This window comes from Gymnodraco acuticeps, unplaced genomic scaffold, assembly GCF_902827175.1.
Source record: "Gymnodraco acuticeps unplaced genomic scaffold, fGymAcu1.1, whole genome shotgun sequence".
Taxonomy (NCBI): domain Eukaryota; kingdom Metazoa; phylum Chordata; class Actinopteri; order Perciformes; family Bathydraconidae; genus Gymnodraco; species Gymnodraco acuticeps.
This window is the reverse complement of record NW_022990121.1, coordinates 15,700-40,356: the sequence shown is the minus strand read 5'-3', so window position 1 is coordinate 40,356 and position 24,657 is coordinate 15,700. Positions and strand designations below refer to the sequence as shown.

Here is a 24,657-nt window from a genome sequence, read left to right as displayed (position 1 = left end):
TCATCTCCTCCTCTTCCTCCTGCTCTGACCCTCCTGGTCTCTTCAGTGAACTCTCTTTTCGTTTTGCTCTTTCTGTTCGTCCTGATCACTTCTCAGATATAATAATAATAATACATTTTATCTCTCAGCAGTCTTCCTAATAAGATTACAAATGCTCCTGGGGATTCTTTCCATGTTCTAAGTTGAATAAATAATGACTGTTACGGGTAAGGACATCTTCATTCAAATCACATTGACACAACATATGAAAAATCCAACAACGACTTGATCACCAGGATTTGGTTCTCCAGCTATGATTATTTTACTTTAGGTTGTTGTTCATCAGTTATCTTTTGAACTGTCTTTCCCAAAAGCCGAAGACATTTCTGGGAATATGAATGAACATTAAAATAAGTACCGAGATCAAAGATTGTATGGATCCACAGGAATGAGTGGAACTAGCCCCTGCTCCACCTGCAACACCTCCTGGGAGCTAACGCTGTTGAATGCTGACTAAATACACTTTCTGTAAGTTGATTTAAAGACTTGGTGCTTTTAAGTGCAAAAGGAAAAACCCAAGTTACACACTTAATGTGAATATACATGTCAATAACGTGTCAGTTTTTAAAAAGCAACGTTAAAGTGCAGAAGCTTGAGGAACAGAGGCCCCCTTAAACATGGAGCAGGAGAGATGAAGTCCTTTTTCAACGCAGACATTTGACCTGGTAAAGAAACACATAATGATGTGTTGCTCATTTACAGTTCAATCAGGAGAGACTTCATTTTGTTTAAAGAACATTTCTTGACACATGTCATATGATAAATGTGAAGTCTTTGGCGATTAGACCCCGATCCTGAAGTGGTATATCTGAGGCGACACAGCAGTCTGTGTGAGTTCTTTGGCGTCAGCTTGGTGTGTCCCTACCTTAAAGGGGGAAATGCAGCCGTGAGCATATAGGGAACCCCCCGGGGTCGAGACACTGGTGATGATGCTGAAGATCTGGATGTGATGAGGAGATGTGATGAAGAGGAGGTGGATGAGGAGGAGGAGGGCCGCGGCATGAAAACCTGAAGTCACAGCTGACTGCAGGAGAGAGGAGAACCATTTCAAAGTTTGGCTGCAGCTCGGTGATTGGCTGCTGGAGAACGAGGTGAATGTAATGGGTTATAGACAACGCCCGTGATGAGCTGATAATATGCAGCTGCGGAGTGAATGATACATACCCAGTCTTCCTGAAAGAACTTGCGCTGAGCTTCATTTAAATCAAGTGTCTCAGAAATCAGTGACACATGGTGACCGTGCATTTTATACTGTGACAGTCCAAGACGTCTTAAGGCCCTGACACACCAAGCAGTCACCAGAGGACTCGCCGACGCCGACTGTTGCGTCGCGGTGTTCTCCTGCGTCTTGGCCATGTGTCGCACGGGAACACACCGCAAAGACTTCAGTGCGTGAGTGGCAATAACTCTCCTTACCAGCAGGCGGCGGTAGTGTGTATTCGTCATTAAAAATAGGCAACAACCGGAAGACAGAGAAGAAGAACAGACTGCGTGATATAAACAACAACAAATAGCGTGTGCAAACTGCAGCCTGGTTATGATCCACTGCTGTCTGCCCGTCTTTGGTCCACAGCTACCCGAAGGGGCAAGTCTCCTGTACCGGGTGCACTGGGTTCGCAGAGAATCCACTTCTTCCTCAGCTCTTTCTCTGAAGCACACAAATAAACGATGTAAGCATTGTGGCTAGTTAGCATGTCCAATTCATATCTATATGCAGTGCCAAACTGCACAGCTAGCAACAGCTAGCAACAAGATAACAACAAAACACAAGGTTGAAATAACAAATTACATTTCACGTTAACGTCACTGTACGCTGGCAAACAATAAAAAGCCAACAATATCTGCTAAAGAGCTCAATTGATGAAAAAGATCATCTTACCCGAGAAACCAAGTTGCGTTTCAATCTCTCGCCAGAGTCCGGTTTTCACTACTCGGTTCGAGTACCTTTTCTCTGTGATGTCGTACAGAGCTGGCCTCTCCTGGATCAAGGTGATGAGCAGGTCTTCGTTTGCGTCATTCCTGATCGCCATTATGAGATGAAAATGAATATCAGTCTGTGTGTGCCTTCTCAAATCGTTTGTTTACGTCCCTCACTTCCGTTTCGCTTCTCATGCACTGATTCGCTAGCTGAACAGCCAATCAGAGTGATTGTTTGGTCCGACTGCCAGACCCGATGCATGGCCGATTCAACATGTTGAATCGGCCATGCATCGGGTCTGGCAGTCCAAATAAGGCGTGTCACGGTCGACGGTGCGGGACACACCAAATTGAGTTTGGGCGACAGGACACGCTTCGTCTCCCGACTTACGAGAACAGCCGAAATCGGCCTGGTGTGTCAGGGCCTTTATATGTTCATTTCATTCACTTCTTATTGTAACAGTTACTTACCTGAATATAATTGTATCTTTAAATTGTAATAATTTGTGTGATCTATCTTGTGTGAATCTGTGTTTTTCAATCTCCAGTGTTGCTGCTGCTTAAACTCCTGAATTTCCCCACAGGGATTAATAAAGGTCTATCTTATCTTATCTGACTCACAGGAACACATTGTGGGGAAAATAGACATCTTTTTCTATTCAATATATGGATGTCTTGGCCTTTAATAAAGCTGTTATTATTGTTTTTGAAGCTTGTGTTATAGTGCCCCCTGTTGCCGACAAAGCAGAACTGCATAGCACTTCTCAAAAAGTCATATAGCAGTACTTGTTTCCACTTGAAACCCTTTATTTTTCACATAATGCTTCCATAAATCTGTCTGTAGTGAATGAACAGATTCTGATAACAAATGGGATTGTGTAAGGCTCTTCGTGGCTCTTCTCACCCAGGCCGTAGTCTCCGGACTGCGGGTCGTCGTTGTCTCCGTCCTGGCTGATCTTGTGAAGATGCTCCAGGTAAGAGTCTGTGTGGAACTTGGCCATGTCCTCGATGGTCGCTACCTGAGGTTTAACGACGCTGCGGGGAAGGGAAAGAAAAGAATATGAGTGGTGCATGCTTTAGTGTTGTATAAGCACACAGTGGCAGAGGAAGTCTTTGTCAATAAAAATCCAGTGACAAAAAAGCCAAAAGTAAGACAGCCATTCAATATTTAAGAAGTATTTGGATTACAGCTATAGGTTTTGTGTAATTTTATAGAAGCTTCTACATTTTTCTTTCCAAAAACACCCATGATATTTAGTGGGAGGATGAATAGACTCGTATGTGGTTGTAAGGGTTGTGGTTAGGGCAGCAAAGTTTAATCCTTAAAAGACTGAGGTCGTTTTACAATGAGTTAGCTCCACCTAAAAAGATAAGTAATAAGATCAGCTTCAAAATAGTAAATCAAAGACATTGACTAAAAGTTATTTATCAGCATCCACTTGATTTTAAGGAGTACTTTTAAAAGGTTAGCACTACAGGAAGCACCTAGGTAAACATACTTGTTCGTCTGTAAAGCAACCTTATGTGATGCCATTTCTCTGTTATTAAAATGTGTTTTAATAGCTCTGTTAAACTAAGAAACCAACATTAGCTTCACTCACCTCATGTGTTTAAGGAGTCCGTAGGCTTCTATCAGTGAGTGGACCATACTTGCCTGGAAATGAGCAGAGAATTAGATTGAAATATTGAAAAGAACCAGTGAGTAAAACGCCTCACAGTGAACTAACGTTTCAAGGTAACTCACCCTGTTTGGTACTTTGGATAAACTATCGCAAGTCTGGATGTATTCCGGGCTGTAAACATAAGCCACCTTCCGCTTACAACTGCTGTCATCATCGCTGTCTCCGCTGCAACTCATTTACGATGAATTAAAGATATTTAAAGGAGAATAAATGGAGCTAAAAAACAATTTACAATGAAGGGATGCAAGCGTCTTCTCCAGTGTGGTGTTACACCGTCAACAGTCGGTGTAACACCACTGCCGGTCTGATAGAAAAAGATTTGACGATTAAAAAAAATATATATATGCATTTATATTATGATTTGTTATCAATTTAAATATGTGTACTGTTTTTAACAATTTTGGCAACTAATAAAGGGGAGAAATTCTTCCTAACGGTCAGAAATTTGAATCCAACGGTCCGAGTTCGGACGTTTTTTAAAGTAGAACGAGGAGCATTCTGGGATTTCTTGTAGTCTTTTCACTTTTTGTAATGCTTAGGTTTTAAAAGTGTTTAATAGACCGGAATTAGATGGGCGTGACTTCGCCTCCCCACACACTGTGGACTTCATTTACTGCATGCGAGGCTCCTCCTGCTCAAAGTCTACACAGCTCAGACGTTGTTCCTCCCCTTTCACAGATCTGACAGTTTAAAGATGGGTGTAAGCACCACGTGGTGACGTGTAAGTACTGAAAATCCCATACGTTGTAGATCAGTGATTCAACATCAGGAAACAGAAAGTAAAACTTACTGACATTCACTGTCGTAGAGGAGAAATGGCGCAGCAAGTGAGTCTGGGTCGGGAAAAACTGAGCTGTTCGATCTGTCTGGATATTCTAAAGGATCCGGTGACTATTCCCTGTGGGCATAGTTATTGCATGAGCTGTATTAAAGACTGCTGGGGTAAGGAGAATGAGGAGAAAACCTACAGCTGCCCACAGTGCAGGCAGAGCTTCAAACCGAGGCCTGCCCTGGTGAAAAATACCTTGCTTGCAGAGTTAGTGGAGGAACTGAAGAAAATAGGGCTTCAAGATGCTTCACCTGATCTTTCCATTGCAACACCTGGAGATGTGGTCTGTGATTACTGCTACGGGGTGAAGCTGAAAGCCTTCAAGTCCTGTCTGGTGTGTATGGCCTCTTTCTGTGAGCAACACCTCCAACCTCACTTTGATGTAGCTCCATTAAAGAAACACAAGTTGGTTGAAGCCACCTCAAAGCTTCAGGAGAACATCTGCTCTCGCCACGACGAGGTGATGAAGATTTTCTGCCGCACTGATCAGCAGAGCATCTGTTATCTCTGCTCCATGGATGACCACAAAGGCCATGACACCGTCTCCGCTGCAGCAGAGAGGGCTGACAGGCAGAAGGAGCTCGGGGTGAGCCGGGGAGAAGTCCAACAGAGAGCCCAGGACAGAGAGAAGGACGTCAAGGCGCTTCAACAGAGGGTGGAGGCTATCAATCGCTCTGCTGATGAAGCAGTGAGGGACAGTGAGAAGATCTTCACTGAGCTCATTCATCTCATTGAGAAAAGAAGCTCTGAGGTGAAGCAGAAGATCAGATCCCAGCAGAAAACCCAAGTGAGTCAAGCTCAAGATGTTGAGGAGAAGCTGCAGCAGGAGATCACTGAGCTGCGGAGGACAGACGCTGAGCTGCTGCAGCTGTCTCACACCGAGGACCACCTGCATTTCCTAAACAACTACCCCTCACTGTCACGTCTGAGTGAGTCTGAAGACTTACCCAGCATTGATATCTGTCCTCTGCGCTTCTTTGAGGACGTGACCGCGGCGGTGTCAGAGACCAGAGATAAACTGCAGGCTGTTGTGACTGAGGAGTGGGAAAACATCTCTCTGGCAGTGACTGGAGTGGATGTTTTAATGACCCAAGCAGAGCCCAGAACCAGAGCTGGATTCAGGAGATATTCTCGTCAAATCACATTGGATCCAAATACAGCATACAGGCGGTTATCATTGAGTGACGGGAACAGGAAAGCAACACGAATGGAAGTAGATCAGCCATATTCTGCTCACCCAGACAGATTTGTTTATTATCGTCAGGTCCTGAGTACAGAGGGTCTAACTGGACGTTGTTACTGGGAGGTGGAGTGGAGCGGGACAGCTTTTATAGCAGTGGCATACAAGGATATTAACAGAACTGGGACAGCTAATGAATGTGTATTTGGATATAATAACAAATCTTGGGCATTAAAGTGTAACAGTGATGGTAAATCTACATTCTACCATCAATGTGTTTCTACTCCCGTCTCAGGCCCTCCGTCCTCCAGAATAGGAGTGTACCTGGATCACAGAGCAGGTTCTCTCTCTTACTACAGCGTGTCTGACACCATGACCCTCCTCCACAGAGAGCAGACCACCTTCACTCAGCCTCTCTATCCTGGGTTTAGGCTTCCAAACACTTCTGGAAGCTCAGCGGAGTTGTGTGAGCTGAAGTAGGCGGAAGTTTAAATAGAGCAACTACAATATGTCCGGACTCTAACGCGGCTGGGACTGGGATTTTCCCCGTTTGATTTTTTGTCTGTATTTCTATTTTAATTTAGATAAAACAATCTTGTTTGTTGAAGTTGTGATTTGTACGTTATATTTTATCAACATTTTCATGACATAATGTTTGGAAAAGTCCAACATTTACAAAATGTCTAATTTTATATAAACGGCTGTAATTATGTAAAAATGTATGACGAATGTATTTGGATTCTTTATAACATGTAACATATAATTTAGTGTGACACATAATGGTGTCTGTACTGCATTCTATGTGCTCTAGTTCTGATAATACAAATCCCTTCTATTTTGTTAATATGAGCGCAAAAGCAAGAGAACAGTTTAAATGTAAACTTGTGAAAAATCGCTTGCTGATCATCTTTTCAAGGGTAAATTCATCTGTCTCTACATTGTAACACGTTTTAGGAATATAAAAAGTATATGTTCAAATCTGTTCAAATAAATGAATAAATCGATGAGTTGTCACCATTTTATCAGCAAACTTCTATTATTTAAAACATTACTTTTGTCCGTTTTTTCACTGAGTTTCAATCATTGAGTTTTTAAGATATTTTGGTAACACAAATATACAGGTAGAGAAATCAACCCTATTTGTGAAATGCTGGTTCTTTTGCAAAGGAAAACATTTCAAGACAATATTTCAAAGTGTGATTTTCTGAGTTATTCCACAACAATCAAGCAGGAATAAAATAGGAATGATAGAAAGCTTTCCAGGCTTCACATCGTCTCAAAAACACTCGATAGGTGAGTTAAAGTTTGGGAAGTCATAGAGAACATACCATGTGTTGCTTTATTGCTGAAGACAGTGAGAAGAGAACATCACTCCAAAAATAATAAAGGAAATCACAAAGTATGCATTTGTGTGCACTGATTTAATTTACAGCTTAATGACAGGGATTAGTATAAATTAGGCATATTATTGAGTCTTTAGGTAAACCAACTTCCATAAACATCCGTGTCCCTTTTGTGTTGTCCTCATTGGTCCATATCCAACATGTCAGTTCAGTTCAAATGTCGGTCAGAAAGAACAAAGTACTTTGCATGATGTCAGGACCTCGACACAAACTGATGAACACAAACGCACGACAGAGACAAAGTCTTGAATATAAAAAAAGTATATTTATTCCCACAGGTCAGGTAATCCCTCTGAACAGAGCAGGTGGTGGAAATAACAAAAGGCGCTCACAAGGAGGAAAAACTAGCGTAACAAAAAGAGGACTTAATAAAAACTGAAGCCAACAAAAATAACAAAACCTGACATGAGAGAAAGCGATCCTTTCAGAGCCGAGGCTTGGCACGACCATTCGTTTCCAATTGACTTTGGTTGATAAGGTTTATTAAAGTTTAAAGTATGTTTATAAAATGCAGGCAAATATATGACGCCCTTGCTTTTCGCTAGAGGACGCTAAAAACAGTGTTTTTATTTTGTATTCATTTACAAACCTAGATCAGAAACATAGATCAGATCAAATAAACTGAAATTGAAATGACAAGACAAAAAAGAAATGGCTGAGTTGTAGTAACCACATTTAATTCACATCGACACAATACTTTCTCCTTGTTTTATGAATCACTAATCATCTAACGCTGGATCTGGATTATGCATGTGTCAAACCTCTAAATGTGCTTTACAAGTTGGAGAAAGGCTGTTTCCTTCTGTTTTGAATTCACTTTACTTCCTGGTTACATTTGACAGCACACACTTATGCACTTTTGAGCTTTTATATTATTCTTAAATATCTGTAACGATGTACAAGTTTGATGTATGACTTTAATTCTGTTATATGAATTCATAATAGTAAATAATTGTTTATTACAAAATAAACAATAGTTTTGCAAAATATGACAATGTTGTAATGTCCTTGATTTCCATGTGGTGCCATATCTTAGCTAAACAAGGGCTCATGCCTACTTTTTGTCTAAAACTTCAACCCTGTTACATTTTTTCAAGGAAATTCCTAGTAATTATTTATATGTTGAGCCTGAGGTGGGAACATGTAAGTAGTCAACTACCAGATGTTATGACCAAACATTTTGGTGTCATTTTTCAAAGATATAAAGACCCAAAAGGCACCCGATTCATAGAAAACTCAGAATTCTGCATACTGTAAGTACTTAATTATAATTAAGTACACAAATGACATCACCCATCTCTTCAGAGAGCTACAGGTGACCTGTGCAGCAACACATTTCAATCAATATGTGTCAATACTAAGAGCTGCTAGATTGAGCTGCTGTAATGGAATATGTAAGGAGAATAAGAACATACCATGTGGTCCAGCTGGAGTCTCCTCTGCCTCCTGATCCCTGCCTCTGGCCCTCTCTCTGATACTTCATCTTTATTCCTCACATACATTTCTTCTTCTTCACTAATGTCTTCATCTCCTCCTCTTCCTCCTGCTCTGACCCTCCTGGTCTCTTCATCTCCTCCTCTTCCTCCTGCTCTGACCCTCCTGGTCTCTACATCTCCTCCTCTTCCTCCTGCTCTGACCCTCCTGGTCTCTTCATCTCCTCCTCTTCCTCCTGCTCTGACCCTCCTGGTCTCTTCATCTCTTCCTCCCGCTCTGACCCTCCTGGTCTCTTCATCTCTTCCTCTTCCTCCTGCTCTGACCCTCCTGGTCTCTTCATCTCTTCCTCTTCCTCCTGCTCTGACCCTCCTGGTCTCTTCATCTCCTCCCCTTCCTCCTGCTTGGACCCTCCTGGTCTCTTCATCTCCTCCTCTTCCTCCTGCTCTGACCCTCCTGGTTTCTTCATCTCATCCTCTTCCTCCTGCTCTGACCCTCCTGGTCTCTTCATCTCTTCCTCTTCCTCCTGCTCTGACCCTCCTGGTCTCTTAATCTCCTCCTCTTCCTCCTGCTCTGACCCTCCTGGTCTCTTCATATCCTCCTCTTCCTCCTGCTCTGACCCTCCTGGTCTCTACATCTCCTCCTCTTCCTCCTGCTCAGACCCTCCTGGTCTCTTCATCTCCTCCTCTTCCTCCTGCTCTGACCCTCCTGGTCTCTACATCTCCTCCTCTTCCTCCTGCTCAGACCCTCCTGGTCTCTTCATCTCCTCCTCTTCCTCCTGCTCTGACCCTCCTGGTCTCTACATCTCCTCCTCTTCCTCCTGCTCAGACCCTCCTGGTCTCTTTATCTCCTCCTCTCCTCCTGCTCTGACCCTCCTGGTCTCTACATCTCCTCCTCTTCCTCCTGCTCAGACCCTCCTGGTCTCTTCATCTCCTCCTCTTCCTCCTGCTCTGACCCTCCTGGTCTCTTCATCTCCCCCTCTTCCTCCTGCTCTGACCCTCCTGGTCTCTTCATCTCTCTTTTCCTTTTCCTCTTTCTGTTCGTCCTGATCACTTCTCAGATATAATAATAATAATACATTTTATTTTTAGGCGCCTTTTATGACACCGTACCATTTGTTAAAAAAAGAAAGAAAACGCTTATAGGCAACAGAACATGATAAAAACACAAACAGGAAATCATGATCAGATATGTCTTTGTGTTGTTGTTGAATCACTCCTCTACTCTGGCCTGCAAGAGTCTACTTGTGAAAAGCACTGGTATAAATGCTTGTATAACTTTACACGTTAGGGCCATGTAGCTAATAAGTAGCATATAACATCAGAAAGTATTTATCAAACGCACACAGGCAGCTGTGTTTGGATCCAGTTTTTATGGTAAAGGATGTATCCTGGTTTCATTGATCTGGCCTCATTGCTGTGATGTGTAGTTTACGTGGATTTAATAGTAGCCTACCGTGTAGTGCCGAGAGATAGGGAGTCAGAGGCGGTGCAAGGAAGGTGCAAAAGGGTACTTTATTAGAGAGTAATTAAGGTCATGTTATCCGGTTGCAGTCCGGGAAGAAGAGAGAGAAGCCAGGAGGGCACACAACATATATCGATAACACATAACATGTCCGTGTGGAAACAAAACCCCAACTGTATCCATTTGTGAATTATGAACCAGTGTATTAATAGGTGGTCACCACAACCGCATAATTTAGCAAAGTGATCGATCTCCCAGCTCGCGCTGTCTGCGTAGTATGTTGTAACGTAACGCCCCAAACAGCGCCCGTCTGTTAAACGCTATCGATTCAAACCGCACCGTTTTATTAATATTTAGTTTCAAGCTCTCGTCCTTAGTAAAAACAAAACTAGTGGAAGGGGAAATGCTCGCAGGGGAAGCTGATCCATAGGTGCTGGGACAGCTCGTTACCTTTCTGCAGCTCTGTGAGCCGCGGTCTGTGTGAACGCCGCTCCGCAGTTTAATGCAGGGCCGTAGCTGCGTTTTTAACGGGCCTAAAATGATATTTAAAATGATTCACTTTTAACTAATGTAATGCTTGTTTCGTTGCTTGAGAAGCTTGTGGAAATAGTGTAGGTTTGTTTTAGTACAGTTTTAGGGAAACAAAAGTTAAGGGGGCAGCTGGGGGGGCAAGGCTCTACAGTGGGGGGGCAGCTGCCCCCCTTTCCCCCCCGTATAACCTCCCCTGACACTAGTGTCAAGTTATTTACAACAATTAATACGATTTCCGGTTCAAAACTCAAAATGAAAGCAATGAATACAGTGAAATTAATATGTATTTGTATGTATTTATTTATATAAAAGAACGTGCATCAGAGACGCTATTCATATTTGCTTACAGTTCATTTTAAGCGATTTTAAACAGTTTTATAAAGGGGAAGCTTGGCCCTTTCCACTGCATACAATAATAGAAATTGGTCATTTAAAAAAAAGATACACCTCCCAGATGGTGGTCTACAATCTAATGTATACTATTAATATTATTATTATTAGTCGTAGTAGTAGTAGTAGTAGTAGTAATAGTAGTAGTAGTAGTAAAAGTAGTAGTAGTAGTAATAATAATAGTAGCAGTAGTAGTAGTAGTAGTAGTAGTAGTAGTAATACTAGTAGTAGTAGTAGTAGTAGTAGTAATAGCCTAGTAATAGTTATAGCAGTAGTGTTGTCTATATATATTGTGAAAGAGGGACTGCTCAGCAAACAGTGCATCCTGCCAGCATCCCTTCAGCCTCCCCCTCATCATATGCATCAAAAAACCTTGAAAACAAAATGAGTAATACAAACAAACACAACCAATCCAACACAAAGGCTTTAAAAAAACCTCAAACACAAGAATGTAAAACAGGCGTCATGTCAGCCATAAACTCAACTAAAATCCTTTCATACCGATACCAAAAACGGAATGTATCATCATAACAAATAAAATTACATATGATTGTAACGTCTTAATACAGATGGAGGGAGAATGGAAATCAGAAGCAACCTGTCAGGGTTGGGGAAAAATAGGACCCAAATGCAGATTGAGGAGGAAGCCGGTTTCAAAAGGAAACAAAAGGCGAGCTTTATTTAACAAAAGCTGAACAAAAACAAGAATCCAAGAACAGGTACGAGGTAGCATCCAAACAAAGGTGACCGTGACCAACATGAAGGGGGACATGAACGACAAATAATGAACCAATACTGAACACAGGAAGAGACACGACTAAATACAGGGAGGGGTAATCACGAGACGAGAAACAGCCGGGCCTGGGAGGAGAAACACAAGGGCCACAGATGAACACAATCAGACACACCAGGGACACTAACGACAGGGAGAACAGAACAGCAAAATAACCCCAAAACTAGACACACAAAAACTCAAACCCTGACACACCCAATGAAATACAGTTGGTAACATATTACTTCAAACTATCTTATTAGATATTGTTAGAAAAGTTACTGCATAACGTCACATGACGTGTATTGATTATCTGCTAGAATTGATTCCTGTGTGCCTTATTTTGTATTCTCTAAATATTTGCTGTTTCATGAAAATATCGTTATTTTATGTGGTACAGACATTGATGTGCCTTGTAAATATGGTGGACAAGATTTCAAGACGTGTAAAGATCTTGTTTAACCTTTTAAGATCCACAGTTTTCTTTAGTTATCTGACAGGCAGACTAACTAAGGGGTTAACGACAGATTGCAACTCTTAAACCACTCCTTTTCCTGGAATGAAGGCGAGTCACACACAGTCGACTTATTTACTGCATGCGAGGCTCCTCCTGCTCAAAGTCTACAGCTCAGACGTTGTTCCTCCCCTTTCACAGATTTGACAAAGTCTTGAATATAAAAAAAGTATATTTATTCCCACAGGTCAGGTAATCCCTCTGAACAGAGTAGGTGGTGGAAATAACAAAAGGCGCTCACAAGGAGGAAAAACTAGCGTAACAAAAAGAGGACTTAATAAAAACTTAAACCAACAAAAATAACAAAACCTGACATGAGAGAAAGCGATCCTTTCAGAGCCGAGGCTTGGCACGACCATTCGGGGAAACAAACAAGACGAAGTGACACAGGACAGGGGAGAGGCAGGACTATTTCAACATGAGGTGAGTGGGAACAGGTGGAAACACTCAGGGGCGGGGAAACACACAAAGGGGGAGGAAGAAACAGGGCCTGAAATGAAAGACAAGAGGGAAGTACAAAATAAAACAGGACATGACAAAATACAAAAACATAACACATTTGACGAGACAATACGTTCCTACACCTTATCCCAAATCATTTCAATAAGAGCTCAGAGCTACTCAGTGAAACAGACGTACACTCGGAGGTGACTCTACATGCTGACTAAATCAGTCGCACTGATAACTCGCTCTTTAAAACAAGTCTGACAAACGAATATCTCCGATAAGAGGGCCAAAGTGTTCAGATGTTAAAGTCCTGCTTTAATTGTTACCCAAATCTGAACCATGTCAAACAATGTCTCATTAACATTTGTATCTCAACACATTCTCTCTCAGCAGTCTTCCTAATAAGATTACAAATGCTCCTGGGGATTCTTTCCATGTTCTAAGTTGAATAAATAATGACTGTTACGGGTAAGGACATCTTCATTCAAATCACATTGACACAACATATGAAAAATCCAACAACGACTTGATCACCAGGATTTGGTTCTCCAGCTATGATTATTTTACTTTAGGTTGTTGTTCATCAGTTATCTTTTGAACTGTCTTTCCCAAAAGCCGAAGACATTTCTGGGAATATGAATGAACATTAAAATAAGTACCGAGATCAAAGATTGTATGGATCCACAGGAATGAGTGGAACTAGCCCCTGCTCCACCTGCAACACCTCCTGGGAGCTAACGCTGTTGAATGCTGACTAAATACACTTTCTGTAAGTTGATTTAAAGACTTGGTGCTTTTAAGTGCAAAGGAAAAACCCAAGTTACACACTTAATGTGAATATACATGTCAATAACGTGTCAGTTTTTAAAAAGCAACGTTAAAGTGCAGAAGCTTGAGGAACAGAGGCCCCCTTAAACATGGAGCAGGAGAGATGAAGTCCTTTTTCAACGCAGACATTGACCTGGTAAAGAAACACATAATGATGTGTTGCTCATTTACAGTTCAATCAGGAGAGACTTCATTTTGTTTAAAGAACATTTCTTGACACATGTCATATGATAAATGTGAAGTCTTTGGCGATTAGACCCCCGATCCTGAAGTGGTATATCTGAGGCGACACAGCAGTCTGTGTGAGTTCTTTGGCGTCAGCTTGGTGTGTCCCTACCTTAAAGGGGGAAATGCAGCCGTGAGCATATAGGGAACCCCCCGGGGTCGAGACACTGGTGATGATGCTGAAGATCTGGATGTGATGAGGAGATGTGATGAAGAGGAGGTGGATGAGGAGGAGGAGGGCCGCGGCATGAAAACCTGAAGTCACAGCTGACTGCAGGAGAGAGGAGAACCATTTCAAAGTTTGGCTGCAGCTCGGTGATTGGCTGCTGGAGAACGAGGTGAATGTAATGGGTTATAGACAACGCCCGTGATGAGCTGATAATATGCAGCTGCGGAGTGAATGATACATACCCAGTCTTCCTGAAAGAACTTGCGCTGAGCTTCATTTAAATCAAGTGTCTCAGAAATCAGTGACACATGGTGACAGTGCATTTTATACTGTGACAGTCCAAGACGTCTTAAGGCCCTGACACACCAAGCAGTCACCAGAGGACTCGCCGACGTCGGCTGTTGCGTCGCGGTGTTCTCCTGCGTCTTGGCCATGTGTCGCACGGGAACACACCGCAAAGACTTCAGTGCGTGAGTGGCAATAACTCTCCTTACCAGCAGGCGGCGGTAGTGTGTATTCGTCATTAAAAATAGGCAACAACCGGAAGACAGAGAAGAAGAACAGACTGCGTGATATAAACAACAACAAATAGCGTGTGCAAACTGCAGCCTGGTTATGATCCACTGCTGTCTGCCCGTCTTTGGTCCACAGCTACCCGAAGGGGCAAGTCTCCTGTAGCTACCGGGTGCACTGGGTTCGCAGAGAATCCACTTCTTCCTCAGCTCTTTCTCTGAAGCACACAAATAAACGATGTAAGCATTGTGGCTAGTTAGCATGTCCAATTCATATCTATATGCAGTGCCAAACTGCACAGCTAGCAACAGCTAGCAACAAGATAACAACAAAACACAAGGTTGAAATAACAAATTACATTTCACGTTAACGTCACTGTACGCTGGCAAACAATAAAAAGCCAACAATATCTGCTAAAGAGCTCAATTGATGAAAAAGATCATCTTACCCGAGAAACCAAGTTGCGTTTCAATCTCTCGCCAGAGTCCGGTTTTCACTACTCGGTTCGAGTACCTTTTCTCTGTGATGTCGTACAGAGCTGGCCTCTCCTGGATCAAGGTGATGAGCAGGTCTTCGTTTGCGTCATTCCTGATCGCCATTATGAGATGAAAATGAATATCAGTCTGTGTGTGCCTTCTCAAATCGTTTGTTTACGTCCCTCACTTCCGTTTCGCTTCTCATGCACTGATTCGCTGGCTGAACAGCCAATCAGAGTGATTGTTTGGTCCGACTGCCAGACCCGATGCATGGCCGATTCAACATGTTGAATCGGCCATGCATCGGGTCTGGCAGTCCAAATAAGGCGTGTCACGGTCGACGGTGCGGGACACACCAAATTGAGTTTGGGCGACAGGACACGCTTCGTCTCCCGACTTACGAGAACAGCCGAAATCGGCCTGGTGTGTCAGGGCCTTTATATGTTCATTTCATTCACTTCTTATTGTAACAGTTACTTACCTGAATATAATTGTATCTTTAAATTGTAATAATTTGTGTGATCTATCTTGTGTGAATCTGTGTTTTTCAATCTCCAGTGTTGCTGCTGCTTAAACTCCTGAATTTCCCCACAGGGATTAATAAAGGTCTATCTTATCTTATCTGACTCACAGGAACACATTGTGGGGAAAATAGACATCTTTTTCTATTCAATATATGGATGTCTTGGCCTTTAATAAAGCTGTTATTATTGTTTTTGAAGCTTGTGTTATAGTGCCCCCTGTTGCCGACAAAGCAGAACTGCATAGCGCTTCTCAAAAAGTCATATAGCAGTACTTGTTTCCACTTGAAACCCTTTATTTTTCACATAATGCTTCCATAAATCTGTCTGTAGTGAATGAACAGATTCTGATAACAAATGGGATTGTGTAAGGCTCTTCGTGGCTCTTCTCACCCAGGCCGTAGTCTCCGGACTGCGGGTCGTCGTTGTCTCCGTCCTGGCTGATCTTGTGAAGATGCTCCAGGTAAGAGTCTGTGTGGAACTTGGCCATGTCCTCGATGGTCGCTACCTGAGGTTTAACGACGCTGCGGGGAAGGGAAAGAAAAGAATATGAGTGGTGCATGCTTTAGTGTTGTATAAGCACACAGTGGCAGAGGAAGTCTTTGTCAATAAAAATCCAGCGACAAAAAAGCCAAAAGTAAGACAGCCATTCAATATTTAAGAAGTATTTGGATTACAGCTATAGGTTTTGTGTAATTTTATAGAAGCTTCTACATTTTTCTTTCCAAAAACACCCATGATATTTAGTGGGAGGATGAATAGACTCGTATGTGGTTGTAAGGGTTGTGGTTAGGGCAGCAAAGTTTAATCCTTAAAAGACTGAGGTCGTTTTACAATGAGTTAGCTCCACCTAAAAAGACAAGTAATAAGATCAGCTTCAAAATAGTAAATCAAAGACATTGACTAAAAGTTATTTATCAGCATCCACTTGATTTTAAGGAGTACTTTTAAAAGGTTAGCACTACAGGAAGCACCTAGGTAAACATACTTGTTCGTCTGTAAAGCAACCTTATGTGATGCTATTTCTGTTATTAAAATGTGTTTTAATAGCTCTGTTAAACTAAGAAACCAACATTAGCTTCACTCACCTCATGTGTTTAAGGAGTCCGTAGGCTTCTATCAGTGAGTGGACCATACTTGCCTGGAAATGAGCAGAGAATTAGATTGAAATATTGAAAAGAACCAGTGAGTAAAACGCCTCACAGTGAACTAACGTTTCAAGGTAACTCACCCTGTTTGGTACTTTGGATAAACTATCGCAAGTCTGGATGTATTCCGGGCTGTAAACATAAGCCACCTTCCGCTTACAACTGCTGTCATCATCGCTGTCTCCGCTGCAACTCATTTACGATGAATTAAAGATATTTAAAGGAGAATAAATGGAGCTAAAAAACAATTTACAATGAAGGGATGCAAGCGTCTTCTCCAGTGTGGTGTTACACCGTCAACAGTCGGTGTAACACCACTGCCGGTCTGTTAGAAAAAATATGACGATTCAAAAAATTAAATACATTCATTTATATTATGATTTGTTATCAATTTAAATATGTGTACTGTTTTTAACAATTTTGGCAACAAATAAAGGGGAGAAATTCATCATAACGGTCAGAAATTTGAATCCAACGGTCCGAGTTCGGACGTTTTTTAAAGTAGAACGAGGAGCATTCTGGGATTTCTTGTAGTCTTTTCACTTTTTGTAATGCTTAGGTTTTAAAAGTGTTTAATAGACCGGAATTAGATGGGCGTGACTTCGCCTCCCCACACACTGTGGACTTCATTTACTGGCTATGCGAGGCTCCTCATGCTCAAAGTCTACAGCTCAGACGTTGTTCCTCCCCTTTCACAGATCTGACAGTTTAAAGATGGGTGTAAGCACCACGTGGTGACGTGTAAGTACTGAAAATCACATACGTTGTAGATCAGTGATTCAACATCAGGAAACAGAAAGTAAAACTTACTGACATTCACTGTCGTAGAGGAGAAATGGCGCAGCAAGTGAGTCTGGGTCGGGAAAAACGGAGCTGTTCGATCTGTCTGGATATTCTAAAGGATCCGGTAACTATTCCCTGTGGGCATAGTTATTGCATGAGCTGTATTAAAGACTGCTGGGGTAAGGAGAATGAGGAGAAAACCTACAGCTGCCCACAGTGCAGGCAGAGCTTCAAACCGAGGCCTGCCCTGGTGAAAAATACCATGCTTGCAGAGTTAGTGGAGGAACTGAAGAAAATAGGGCTTCAAGATGCTTCACCTGATCTTTCCATTGCAACACCTGGAGATGTGGTCTGTGATTGCTGCTACGGGGTGAAGCTGAAAGCCTTCAAGTCCTGTCTGGTGTGTATGGCCTCTTTCTGTGAGCAACACCTCCAACCTCACTTTGATGTAGCTCCATTAAAGAAACACAAGTTGGTTGAAGCCACCTCAAAGCTTCAGGAGAACATCTGCTCTCGCCACGACGAGGTGATGAAGATTTTCTGCCGCACTGATCAGCAGAGCATCTGTTATCTCTGCTCCATGGATGACCACAAAGGCCATGACACCGTCTCCGCTGCAGCAGAGAGGGCTGACAGGCAGAAGGAGCTCGGGGTGAGCCGGGGAGAAGTCCAACAGAGAGCCCAGGACAGAGAGAAGGACGTCAAGGCGCTTCAACAGAGGGTGGAGGCTATCAATCGCTCTGCTGATGAAGCAGTGAGGGACAGTGAGAAGATCTTCACTGAGCTCATTCATCTCATTGAGAAAAGAAGCTCTGAGGTGAAGCAGAAGATCAGATCCCAGCAGAAACCCAAGTGAGTCAAGCTCAAGATGTTGAGGAGAAGCTGCAGCAGGAGATCACTGAGCTGCGGAGGACAGACGCTGAGCTGCTGCAGCTGTCTCACACCGAGGACCACCTGCATTTCCTAAACAACTACCCCTCACTGTCACGTCTGAGTGAGTCTGAAGACTTACCCAGCATTGATATCTGTCCTCTGCGCTTCTTTGAGGACGTGACCGCGGCGGTGTCAGAGACCAGAGATAAACTGCAGGCTGTTGTGACTGAGGAGTGGGAAAACATCTCTCTGGCAGTGACTGGAGTGGATGTTTTAATGACCCAAGCAGAGCCCAGAACCAGAGCTGGATTCAGGAGATATTCTCGTCAAATCACATTGGATCCAAATACAGCACACAGGCTGTTATCATTGAGTGACGGGAACAGGAAAGCAACACTAATGAAAGTAGATCAGCCATATTCTGCTCACCCAGACAGATTTGTTGATTATTGTCGGGTCCTGAGTACAGAGGGTCTAACTGGACGTTGTTACTGGGAGGTGGAGTGGAGCGGGACAGCTTTTATAGCAGTGGCATACAAGGATATTAGCAGAACTGGGACATTTAATGAATGTGTATTTGGATATAATAACAAATCTTGGGCATTAAATTGTAACAGTGGCGGTAAATATGAATTCTACCATCAACGTATTTCTACTCCCGTCTCAGGCCCTCCGTCCTCCAGAATAGGAGTGTACCTGGATCACAGAGCAGGTTCTCTCTCTTACTACAGCGTGTCTGACACCATGACCCTCCTCCACAGAGAGCAGACCACCTTCACTCAGCCTCTCTATCCTGGGTTTTGGCTTCTAAACCCTTCTGGAAGCTCAGCGGAGTTGTGTGAGCTGAAGTAGGCGGAAGTTTAAATAGAGCAACTACAATATGTCCGGACTCTAACGCGGCTGGGACTGGGATTTTCCCCGTTTGATTTTTTGTCTGTATTTCTATTTTAATTTAGATAAAACAATCTTGTTTGTTGAAGTTGTGATTTGTACGTTATATTTTATCAACATTTTCATGACATAATGTTTGGAAAAGTCCAACATTTACAAAATGTCTAATTTTATATAAACGGCTGTAATTATGTAAAAATGTATGACGAATGTATTTGGATTCTTTATAACATGTAACATATAATTTAGTGTGACACATAATGGTGTCTGTACTGCATTCTATGTGCTCTAGTTCTGATAATACAAATCCCTTCTATTTTGTTAATATGAGCGCAAAAGCAAGAGAACAGTTTAAATGTAAACTTGTGAAAAATCGCTTGCTGATCATCTTTTCAAGGGTAAATTCATCTGTCTCTACATTGTAACACGTTTTAGGAATATAAAAAGTATATGTTCAAATCTGTTCAAATAAATGAATAAATCGATGAGTCGTCACCATTTTATCAGCAAACTTCTATTATTTAAAACATTACTTTTGTCCGTTTTTTCACTGAGTTTCAATCATTGAGTTTTTAAGATATTTTGGTAACACAAATATACAGGTAGAGAAATCAACCCTATTTGTGAAATGCTGGTTCTTTTGCAAAGGAAAACATTTCAAGACAATATTTCAAAGTGTGTGATTTTCTGAGTTATTCCACAACAATCAAGCAGGAATAAAATAGGAATGATAGAAAGCTTTCCAGGCTTCACATCGTCTCAAAAACACTCGATAGGTGAGTTAAAGTTTGGGAAGTCATAGACAACATACCATGTGTTGCTTTATTGCTGAAGACAGTGACAAGAGAACATCACTCCAAAAATAATAAAGGAAATCACAAAGTATGCATTTGTGTGCACTGATTTAACTTACAGCTTAATGACAGGGATTAGTATAAATTAGGCATATTATTGAGTCTTTAGGTAAACCAACTTCCATGAACATCCGTGTCCCTTTTGTGTTGTCCTCATTGGTCCATATCCAACATGTCAGTTCAGTTCAAATGTCGGTCAGAAAGAACAAAGTACTTTGCATGAAGTCAGGACCTCGACACAAACTGATGAACACAAACGCACGACAGAGACAAAGTCTTGAATATAAAAAAAGTATATTTATTCCCACAGGTCAGGTAATCCCTCTGAACAGAGCAGGTGGTGGAAATAACAAAAGGCGCTCACAAGGAGGAAAAACTAGCGTAACAAAAAGAGGACTTAATAAAAACTGAAGCCAACAAAAATAAACAAAACCTGACATGAGAGAAAGCGATCCTTTCAGAGCCGAGGCTTGGCACGACCATTCGTTTCCAATTGACTTTGGTTGATAAGGTTTATTAAAGTTTAAAGTATGTTTATAAAATGCAGGCAAATATATGACGTCCTTGCTTTTCGCTAGAGGACGCTAAAAACAGTGGTTTTATTTTGTATTCATTTACAAACCTAGATCAGAAACATAGATCAAATCAAATAAACTGAAATTGAAATGACAAGACAAAAAAGAAATGGCTGAGTTGTAGTAACCACATTTAATTCACATCGACACAATACTTTCTCCTTGTTTTATGAATCACTAATCATCTAATGCTGGATCTGGATTATGCTTGTGTCAAACCTCTAAATGTGCTTTACAAGTTGGAGAAAGGCTGTTTCCTTCTGTTTTGAATTCACTTTACTTCCTGGTTACATTTGACAGCACACACTTATGCACTTTGAGCTTTTATATTATTCTTAAATATCTGTAACGATGTACAAGTTTGATGTATGACTTTAATTCTGTTATATGAATTCATAATAAATAATTGTTTATTACAAAATAAACAATAGTTTTGCAAAATATTACAATGTTGTAATGTCCTTGATTTCCATGTGGTGCCATATCTTAGCTAAACAAGGGCTCATGCCTACTTTTTGTCAAAAACTTCAACCCTGTTACATTTTTTCAAGGAAATTCCTAGTAATTATTTATATGTTGAGCCTGAGGTGGGAACATGTAAGTAGTCAACTACCAGATGTTATGACCAAACAATTTGGTGTCATTTTTCAAGGATATAAAGACCCAAAAGGCACCCGATTCAGAGAATACTCAGAATTCTGCATACTGTAAGTACTTAATTATAATTAAGTACACAAATGACATCACCCATCTCTTCAGAGAGCTACAGGTGACCTGTGCAGCAACACATTTCAATCAATATGTGTCAATACTAAGAGCTGCTAGATTGAGCTGCTGTAATGGAATATGTAAGGAGAATAAGAACATACCATGTGGTCCAGCTGGAGTCTCCTCTGCCTCCTGATCCCTGCCTCTGGCCCTCTCTCTGATACTTCATCTTTATTCCTCACATACATTCTTCTTCTTCACTAATGTCTTCATCTCCTCCTCTTCCTCCTGCTCTGACCCTCCTGGTCTCTTCATCTCCTCCTCTTCCTCCTGCTCTGACCCTCCTGGTCTCTTCATCTCCTCCTCTTCCTCCTGCTCGGACCCTCCTGGTCTCTTCATCTCCTCCTCTTTCCTCCTGCTCTGACCCTCCTGGTCTCTTCATCTCCTCCTCTTCCTCCTGCTCTGACCCTCCTGGTCTCTTCATCTCCTCCTCTTCCTCCTGCTCTGACCCTCCTGGTCTCTTCATCTCCTCCTCTTCCTCCTGCGGGGGGGGGCCATTGGCCCCCCCACTTTTCAGCCCTGCCCCACATTTTCGCAGCAGCAGATTTTTTTTTTCTTTCAGTCTTTATTTCGAACAGATTCAAAAATAACAAATAACAAATGTGAAAAACAGAATACCGTATTGTTATAATACAGTATTTATCCACATTCATGGTAATATTTGTATATTCAACAAAAAAACAACAAAAAAGTCTTCATATTAATAATAATAAATCATATGTGTCCGAAAGGAGCAGGAGGAAGCAAATGCTTATTAATTCCCACCCCTTACTTGATCAATGATTGTCCTTTAAATCATTATGCAAGTTATTCCTACATACATTTACATTTATACATATACAATCATTTCATCTTCAATCACCTTTCTTCATTCTCATAGTTTTCCAAAAAAAGTGTTTCTGTGCATCCTTTTAAACTGAATGATGCTTGTGCTTTGTTTTAACTCCTGCTCCAAACCATTCCATAAAATCACCCCACAGATTGTTAAACTCATACTTCTCAGAGTTGTTCTGACCTTGAGTTTAAAATGTAGATTTCCTCTCAGATGATACCCACCATCTCTGTCTACGAACAGTGTTTTTATTTCCTAGGAAGTAGATTATGTCTGGCTCTGTACATGATTTGTGCCGTTTTAAATTTAACCAGATCAATGAACTTCAATATGTGTGACTTCAAAAATAATACATTAGTGTGTTCAAGATATCCAACATTATTGATAACTCTTATAGCCCTTTTGTGTAATGTGCATAACGGCTGTAGGTTGGTTTTGTACGTGTTTCCCCAAATCTCCACACAGTAAATCAGATATGGCAATATTAGTGTGTTATATAGAGTATGCAATGAGTTGTAGTCCAGAATGTATCTGGCTTTTCCCAATATTGCGATAGTTTTAGTTTTGCTTTTACATGAGTGATATGAGATTTCCAGCTGATTTTGTGGTCTAAAACCACACCAAGGAACTTCATTTCATATACTCTTTCTATGTGTATGTTATCTAGTATTAATTGTATCTGTGGATTTGTTTTATGTTTTCAACAAATTCAACAAATTGTTGTCTGTTGCTTAAATAATCTCTCACCCAGTTTAATTCCCACCCCTCTGATGCCATACCGTTCCAGTTTCATCAGTAAAATATTGTGATGGTGTCAAATGCTTTTTGTAAGTCTATAAATATTCCCACTGCTTGTTTTTTATTGTCCATGCAGTTTGCTCTTTCCTCACTTAATTCCATTAGTGCCATAGATGTTGATCTATCTTTCCTGAATCCATATTGACTGTCGTCCAAAAGCTGATGTGTTTCCATGAAACTGTGCCGCGAAAACTGTACAAATCCCGTTTCAATAATTCCCCTCATACTCTAAAGTCCGCATCTAAAACGTGATCTGATCTAGCTGTGTATATTTTGTTATTTTTGATTGTTTATATTCAATCTCACTAGCTACAGGCATGTTTGAAGCTTGTGAAGGGAAGATGACAGCTCTCACTGGCCACGTCTGCTGTTCCTCAGCGCCGCCCCCCCTCCCTCCCGCTGAAATTATGAATGTAGGTGTATAGTAATCATAGATACACGCAGGGGTCGGTTACAGTTTGTTTTTATCTGATTTCAAAGAAGCAAAGTTCTTGGCTTTCAGAATATTAAACTTGTTTCGGCAAATTCAGATGATAAATAGGCCTACAACTTTGAAGCTTGTGACGGCATAATTACAAGCGGAGAACGGAGTAGTTTAACGTCACAGCAGCCATAACACAGCCGGTGTTTCTCGTGAGTGCAGTAATCCAAACGAAAATATCTTCCCTCCGTAGTATTTTGATCATTTGCTCCGCTAATAATCAATCATGATGATTGATGATGAGAAATGATGGATTCCAGAGAAGAGAAAACTTTAAAGGCCTTTTCTCAAAATGATGACTCTGTAACAGTCATTATATAATGTGACATATTTTGCTTAATATTTGGAGTACAAAAACAATCCTGATATCATTAGAAAGCTAGGAATCAAAATATGTCTTCGGGTCAATGCGACTGATTTCGATGGAGCAGCAGGTCACTTTGCATTAGGTAAAATAAAGCAGGCAGACATAACAGGAAGAATATGTACATTTTAACCCAATCAAATAGGACATTGTCACACCATTCAAATGTATCCATGTAAATTACAACCAATAAAAAAGCTTAGATTTGTTTATTTGTTACGTTGTTTACTGTGTGTGTGTCAGCCGTTAACCTAGAAATAATATACACTTGCAAACATGTCAGAAGAACCAGCGCAGAAGAAATACTAAATGTGACCCGCTCTATCGAAATCAGTCGGAAGTCGCAACGGCTCATTTCAGAATAAACGTGGATTTACGTAAAAAACTATTTTTTCAGGGTTCGGGTGTTTTGTTTGATTTTAAACAAACAAAGTCTTGGCTTTCAGAATATGAAACTTTTATTTCCAAAATCACACGATAAATACATTTTTGAAGCTTGTAAAGGGACGAAGAGGCACCTCTCATCGCAATCTGCTCTTCCAGCAGCGTCGCCGCCCCCCTCCCTCCGCTGAAATTATGAATGTAAGAGTATAGTAATCATAGATAACACGGCAGGGTCCGTTACAGTTTGTTTTCATCTGATTTTAATTAAACAAAGTCTTGGCTTTCAGAATATTAAACTTATTTCGGCAAATTCAGATGATAAATACAACTTTGAAGCTTCGGCATAATTACAAGCGGAGAACGGAGTAATTTAACGTCATAGCAGGCATAACAACAGCCGGTGTTTCTTGTGAGTGTTTTCCCCGGGAAACAAACACAATACACACAAACGCAAAATTACACAAACACACACACGTATACACACACACCTCGCGAGCTTCCCCTCCAAATGAAAATATCTTCCCTCCGTAGTATTTTGATCATTTGCTACTAATCAATCAGATCGATCCAGAGAA

At 41.4% G+C, this 24,657-nt stretch overlaps 4 protein-coding genes across 11 annotated transcripts; 2 read left to right on the top strand and 2 right to left on the bottom strand.

Moving 5' to 3' along the window:
• Window positions 1–20: 20 nt before the first annotated feature.
• On the bottom strand, window positions 21–3,949 carry LOC117546389 (histone deacetylase 8-like). 4 transcript variants are annotated; one of them, XM_034216600.1, is made up of 5 exons: window positions 3,701–3,949; window positions 3,558–3,610; window positions 2,861–2,991; window positions 905–1,063; window positions 46–701 (listed from the first exon to the last, which is right to left on the bottom strand). In XM_034216600.1, the coding sequence occupies exons 1-4, from the start codon at window positions 3,812–3,814 to the stop codon at window positions 906–908; spliced, it is 456 nt and encodes a 151-aa protein (XP_034072491.1). In that variant the 5' UTR covers window positions 3,815–3,949; the 3' UTR covers window positions 46–701; window position 905. The 4 variants fall into 4 exon arrangements, with proteins under 4 accessions (XP_034072492.1, XP_034072491.1, XP_034072490.1 ...); XM_034216599.1 differs by having other exon boundaries at window positions 49–1,063; XM_034216602.1 differs by lacking the exons at window positions 46–701; window positions 905–1,063 and adding an exon at window positions 2,009–2,058.
• Window positions 3,950–4,294: 345 nt separating this feature from the next.
• Window positions 4,295–6,664, top strand: LOC117546386 (tripartite motif-containing protein 16-like). Its single transcript, XM_034216596.1, has one exon. It carries the CDS (start codon window positions 4,454–4,456, stop codon window positions 6,125–6,127), a length of 1,674 nt encoding a protein of 557 aa, XP_034072487.1. The 5' UTR covers window positions 4,295–4,453; the 3' UTR covers window positions 6,128–6,664.
• A 4,094-nt stretch (window positions 6,665–10,758) lies between these two features.
• Window positions 10,759–16,811, bottom strand: LOC117546390 (histone deacetylase 8-like). 5 transcript variants are annotated; one of them, XM_034216605.1, is made up of 5 exons: window positions 16,563–16,811; window positions 16,420–16,472; window positions 15,725–15,855; window positions 13,765–13,923; window positions 10,759–11,727 (listed from the first exon to the last, which is right to left on the bottom strand). In XM_034216605.1, exons 1-4 carry the CDS (start codon window positions 16,674–16,676, stop codon window positions 13,766–13,768), a joined length of 456 nt encoding a protein of 151 aa, XP_034072496.1. In that variant the 5' UTR covers window positions 16,677–16,811; the 3' UTR covers window positions 10,759–11,727; window position 13,765. The 5 variants fall into 5 exon arrangements, with proteins under 5 accessions (XP_034072496.1, XP_034072497.1, XP_034072494.1 ...); XM_034216603.1 differs by lacking the exon at window positions 10,759–11,727 and adding an exon at window positions 12,307–12,642; XM_034216606.1 differs by lacking the exon at window positions 13,765–13,923.
• Window positions 16,812–17,163: 352 nt separating this feature from the next.
• Window positions 17,164–19,511, top strand: LOC117546385 (tripartite motif-containing protein 16-like). The gene is given in 2 exon segments (XM_034216595.1): window positions 17,164–18,107; window positions 18,110–19,511. Coding segments are annotated over 2 exon segments (1,671 nt in total). The 5' UTR covers window positions 17,164–17,314; the 3' UTR covers window positions 18,988–19,511.
• The last annotated feature ends 5,146 nt before the right edge of the window (window positions 19,512–24,657 follow it).